The 6,041-nt window shown below is 38.0% G+C and overlaps 1 protein-coding gene across 2 annotated transcripts; it reads right to left on the minus strand.

Moving 5' to 3' along the window:
• Positions 1-224: 224 nt before the first annotated feature.
• On the minus strand, positions 225-4,794 carry skp1 (S-phase kinase-associated protein 1). Of its 2 annotated transcripts, none has more exons than XM_036588374.1 (6): positions 4,638-4,794; positions 3,795-3,891; positions 3,570-3,643; positions 2,278-2,421; positions 1,161-1,301; positions 225-882 (listed from the first exon to the last, which is right to left on the minus strand). In XM_036588374.1, the coding sequence occupies exons 2-6, from the start codon at positions 3,889-3,891 to the stop codon at positions 847-849; spliced, it is 492 nt and encodes a 163-aa protein (XP_036444267.1). In that variant the 5' UTR covers positions 4,638-4,794; the 3' UTR covers positions 225-846. The 2 variants fall into 2 exon arrangements, with proteins under 2 accessions (XP_036444267.1, XP_036444268.1); XM_036588375.1 differs by having other exon boundaries at positions 3,795-3,901; positions 4,638-4,769.
• Positions 4,795-6,041: the final 1,247 nt, after the last annotated feature.

Raw genomic sequence — 6,041 nt, forward strand, 5'->3', positions numbered from 1 at the left:
GGATCAGTAGCAGGTACTAATGCAGTGTGTGGTTTGCTGGGAAGTAAATGAAGCGAAGAGCTGCAAGAATTATTCAAATTTCTTGCCTTTAAGCACAGTTTGTGTTACTTTCTTCAAAGTGCATTCTGATTTATATTTTCAAATAAGTGTTCATTTGCCAGGTCTGAAAGATTAAACAAGAGGTACAGTAGCAACAAATCTGTCAAAGCAACAGGAAACACAAGCACATTTTGTTGGTTTTATTTTCAGAATTTAATGATTAATATTCCTAAGCTTCATTGTAAGAGCAGAACTAAGAAAATGTGTCCAATTCTTTACAATGATAATAGGCAAAGTAAATGTCCAAGCTGCAAGAAAACACATTTTACTTCTTAAACAAGTACTTCCAGTCCACAGGACAAGTTGAAAATTTGTGTCACCTCCCAGACTTCCCACAACTTTTTATTCTTTCTTTTTTCAGTATGAGTTATGAGAAGACAGTATGTATGAGGCTGCATTTATAAAAGTTACCATTGAGATTTTAACAAGTTCATTTGTCAAAAATCTACTTGGTTGCCTCATAAAGAAAACAGCTCTAGTTTAAAAAACAAACACAAACAAAAAATCTTTTTCTAGCGGCAAGGACTATTTCTGCTGAATATATGAAGAGAAATAAAAACAGGAAAGAATTTAAATTATACTTTTTTTCTGCACCACACAAGCAATGAAGATCATGCTATGAATACACAAGGGGTCTCATCCTATTGGTCTACAGGTGAATATCAACAAGTATGAACAGCGCAGTGCAACCAGTAAATCTGTTTTGGGGACAATCCTTACAGTGTGTTAGTGTCAAGCAGAGCTTCCTTATTTCTCTTCACACCACTGGTTCTCCTTGCGTACCTGAACAGAAAGAAGAGTGTGAGTTACACTGCATTTTAGACGACATGAAAGTACATCCAAATGTATGCATTTTGTTTTCTCTTTAGCTGATCATACCCGTATTTAAACTGTAAGGATGAGATAGTTTTCTCTAATGGTTAAATATCAAGAGTGGCCAAGTTTTGGGCAGCTTAAGTTTTAAGGAAACAAAATCTGATATCCATAAGGTATCAGGGAGGCATTCATGCACAATCACAAACACTGATTTATCAGACATAGTGACTGAGTCTGCTATGTACCTGAGCTTCCTCTTCCTCTGTGAAGTCATTTTTGATATTGAACGTCTTTCTGATCTCCTCTGGGGTTTTGCCTTTGATCATATTTGCGACTGTCTTGCAGGTGACATCTAGCAAGCCTTTGATGTCCAAATAATTCGCAGCCTAAACAAGGGAGGCAAAGATGAAAGTAAAGCAAGGGAAGTGTGGTTGATGAATCTATTATAAAATAATGCAAATAAAACCTACTTTCCGTCAGAAAGGATATAAACATATTCCTGTATCATATTCTGAGACTCAAATGACAAGCTTTACTAGTGTTTACTACTACTACTACTGCTACTACTACTACTAACAGGGCATTTATTCTACAGAGCATTGTTACATCACTACGCCAAAACAGGTATTGCATTATACGCAGGAGACAAACATGTCACTGGTTCCAAACTCAAGAAGCCCCATTAAACACAACATCCCCCTTTTACTACGATTACATAAAATATGCAGTCTGTGTTGCAAGGAAAAAAAATAAATAAATAAACACTAAACAACTGGTATGTCTATTCCCACAAAAGACCATTAAGTATCCCTGCTGCAAATGACTAATCTAATCCATCTCATTTTTGTTTTGAACCCACAAATAGTCAATGAAAAAAAGCCTAGGAGAAAAAAAATCTCAAAAACATATCTCCGCAACTAGCCACATAATGTCCACCTCCACTGTTACTTAAGGCTTTACTCCACTTGTGTCACAATTCCAGTGCTCATGGGCTAGAACACTGAAGACATCATTCAGCTTCACTAAACACCTGACTCAACTAATCAGCTATTATTTAAAAATAATTAAAATAATAATAAATAAATAAATAAATAAAATAAATAAATAATCATGACATGAGAATATGCAAAATGTTGACTTCAATCTACATTCTACAGATGTGCACCATAAACTAAGAGCATTAAAAAGTAAAAGAAGACTATGCACGCAACTTAAAAATTCAAACCCATAAGATGAACAGGAACAGATGAACTAATTGTTTTTCCATTAACATGTAACATCTAAAGCAGTGAGTTTAGAACAGTTCAAACACATCCCTCTAAATGTCTATATCAAAGATGTCAAGGAATATAATCAACAGACCAGAATTAGCTCAAAGAGTGTGCCCTGGTCCACTTTAAGGAACTCCTGATCCCACACAGGAATGTCATCTGTCCTCTTTTCTTTGTTCTCATCATCCTCAGGGGGTGGAGGGTCATCTTTGTGATGGGTGCACCACTGAATCACCTGTACACAAACAAAATGCACACGTAACGCTTGCAGCGATGTCACAATTACAGGATTAAACACAATGACTTGATAAATGAATTCTAATTTACCTACTTGATAAACTGAATGATTAGTTGGTAGTCTGCATGACAACACATTTAAATTCTTCTACTGTCTCCTCTTACAGTAAGGAAATTACCAGATCATTCAGTAACTAACATAACTGATACTGGGGGCCCCAAAATCAAAAGACTCTTTCCCTACTCTAACCCACTTGACCCAGCAAACCAGGAACTCGTTAATTAAATAAGCTGAATCATGTGTGCTAGAGGACAAACAGTCAATGTGTAGTGAAAAGATGAATCAAGTTTGAAAAGATCTTTCTTTACAGTTCATAAGGTCAAGGATAAAATCAACCAACAGCTGCAGCACTGAAGAGATGGGCCTAGGAAATCATTTTCATAATCATGGTGGCACTTATGAAAACAAAAACAAACATTCTTTATGCAGTCCAAAAACCTCATTAAAAAGCCTGAAAAAGAGGATGAGGCATACTTGGTTTCTCTCAGAGGTTAGAGGTCTTAAATCTTGTGTCCTGTAAGTGTCATGGATTTTGTAGTCACTAATAGATCACTTTAGCTGTTGATGTAACTGACTGAATATACTTAACAGTGATTACAAAATCCAGTTGGGTTCAAGATCTAGATTTGAAAACCTCTGCTTTAGATCACCACCATCAATGTTTGTTAAGGCAGGGGTTCCCAACCCCAGTCCTGGCAACACCATGCTGTGTAGCTGTGTACGTTCACTGGTCATTGTGATGTCTATATATGTGTGGAACACATCACAAGCCCTGGTCCCACCACCACCATTGTAAATACATCCAAGTTGGCAATTTCTCTACAATGCACTGTTTCACATCAAACCATTCTGAATTATGCTGAACTTTTCTGGAAAATCTCTGGAATTCTGCTTTATTTGCTTTTCAGAGTGTAACCTGTAAAGCTACAGTGCGCACATACGTCACCATGATGGTAGGTCAAGTCATACATGCCACCGCACTTTACGATTTAGCCAAACATTTCAGCAGGAACAAATATGGTATATGTAAATTTATTGATAACATGTCAATGTTAACAGACTTTAAGGCACAACGTTAGACACACCTTTTTGAGGATGGCTGCATTCACGTTGGGGAGAGGGACGGGATCATCATCCCCTTCATCATCCATACCCAAATCTGGTAAAACAAAGCAGACAAGTTTTTAAGAGTATAAGTGATCATTCGAATTTACCGATATTGTTGTGTCTATTATTTTAATTACAACTAGATGACAATCTACGTAAGTAACAGAGCAAAAAAATTAATTAAGCTAACCTAACTAGCTTACCTTCTAGCATCGTCTTTATGGTTACAGACTGCTTGGCGATTTCAACATCCACCTCAAACATCTCTCCGTCGGAGCTTTGCAGTTTAATTGTTGGCATCTATAACGGACTACATTTTAATACAGACAACCAACAATCACGTGTGACAGTTGATTAGCTAAGATTCATATTTTAAACAGACAAACTGCCAACATGGAATTGAGCTAGCTACGTTAACGTTAGTCCAGTTAGCTCGCTACGTTACCTAGATAACGTTAGCTATTTACTGGTCCTATGGCAAACAAGAAATGTACCAGCGAAATGAGGCCATTGTTATCCAGAAAATACTGCTATCGCTCTACTGCTTTCTCATTAACTTAACTAGCAAATTAACTAGCTAGGTATCCTACAGGCACCAAACGAATACGCACAAACCGAACAAGCTGCGAGTTTAGTTAGCTATCTATCCTTAGCGGCTTGTTAGCTAGCTAGCTGCTGCAAGTCGACACTATTTACATAGCTAGCAAGCATGACTAACAAGACGCTAAAATACAATGTAGAGCAGTTATTCACAAACTCCAAGTACAGTTGCACCATATGACAGGTAAACAGATATGGGTCTAGTGTTAATTATTGAGCTGGTCAGAACCAACCAACCTATTTCTAACAGGCTAGACTTGTTAGTAACGTTAGCCAATGTTGCTAGCTAGCTGACTTGGTAATATCAAGGCCTCGCTTAGCAACCATTAGCTAGCTACATCCCAAGATCATTTTCCCTTAAACTGACACAGATATAATCATATTTTCAATACAGAGTGGTTCTGCCAAGACTAAGACATGGTATTCAAAAGCTATCATGTACTCACAGTGACACTGTTGCTGCCCAAATTAAAGACAAGATTTGAACGTCAACAAGGCCGGCCGCAATCAGAACTCACTGGTATAACGCCGAACGTTAGCTAGCACAGGCGCATTGTCATTAAGTGCAGGCAGGGGTCTTTGTGAAAGCTGCCAGCAACATTGCCTGCGTCATACGTTTCTCTCCCGGCTCGATAGCCACTTAGCTTTCCAAATCTTGGATTTACGTTTGTGTGTGTCTATTTGCCTATGAAAAAAAATTATCCAACACAAACGCTACATACGCCAAACGCCCATAAAATAGTTATGTATTAACTGAGTTAATACTGAAAGTGTACAGCAAAATGTCATTTTCCAATAAGAAAACAGCCTAAAATATACAGTATCAACATTAGATCAGACAAAGATGAAAACAAATACAAAAACAGAAAGATTGGTGCCCCGATACATTTGTTGATGCTTGAGTAGTACGTAGTTTAGACCAGAAAAGCCACAAGGTGACGCCATTTAATAAATCTTTTACATATTATAGCAGTAATACCTGTGTTCATGCTTGACTCTTCTCATGAAAGGGGTTGAGCACAAGCTAATCGGATGAACTTGTGTTTTTTCCAAATGGAAAAGTGGAAAACGTTTGCAGTGCCGTGACTGTGTGTGAGCGTCAGTTTTACAGCCAATTTATTTTTCCGGTTCGTGTCAAAGCTCAAAAAGTTACCGAAAGCGTTTGAAATATTCATCGCTAACTGTATTACTACAGCTGAGTGTTTTTAATGGTTGTGAGCTACCTTTACCCACTTCCTTCGCGAAACAGCAAGCGAGAGTGTAGTAAACAAAAATGTCCTGGGATGCCAATTCATGACCAGCGTCCATCTAAAATGTAACTTAATTAATTAAATTAATAAAAAATACTGTAAAGAAATGTACGAACTTCAAAACGTCCCGTTTCGTTTCAAGACTTGCCGGTTTCCAAAGACGGTGTTAAGTAGAATACTTAGCTGCCGCATGTCAACTGATCACTGTACAAGTGTGTTTCTGCAGTTTAACATTTCTTTTTAACAGCAGCAGCAACCAGACGATCACAGTGACATTCAATCCGAATACCCAAAAATCACATTTTGGTTTTCTGGTATGGCTAAAACAGTGTAATAATGGAAATAAAACACAAATCCTATAAAAGGCTACTTCAGCACCCCAATGTACGTCCACGCATTAACCGTGGTTCGCGACGCAGAACAGGTTTCAAGCATTTACTTCGTCTTCATATTGCCCGGCATGTCACGTACCCTCATGTGTCTCTGTGGCTACACAAAGCTTCAAGTACCTGATCGTCTCCAGCACCGCTCTTTAACGCGTCCGAACGATGAAGTGAAACCCACGCTCAGGCTTGAATGCTTTTAAAATTAGACAGGTGT

This window comes from Colossoma macropomum, unplaced genomic scaffold (genome assembly GCF_904425465.1).
Source record: "Colossoma macropomum unplaced genomic scaffold, Colossoma_macropomum, whole genome shotgun sequence".
Taxonomy (NCBI): Eukaryota; Metazoa; Chordata; class Actinopteri; order Characiformes; family Serrasalmidae; genus Colossoma; species Colossoma macropomum.

Excerpts from the sequence above, each read along its gene's own strand:
- skp1 (XM_036588374.1), bottom strand. The coding sequence starts at position 3,891 with ATGCCAACAATTAAACTGCAAAGCTCCGACGGAGAGATGTTTGAGGTG. Across the intron at positions 2,422-3,569 it reads ATGCAGCCATCCTCAAAAAG|GTGATTCAGTGGTGCACCCA; the intron begins GTGTGTCTAACG and ends GTTTGTGTACAG. Across the intron at positions 1,302-2,277 it reads CACTCTTTGAGCTAATTCTG|GCTGCGAATTATTTGGACAT; the intron begins GTCTGTTGATTA and ends TCCCTTGTTTAG.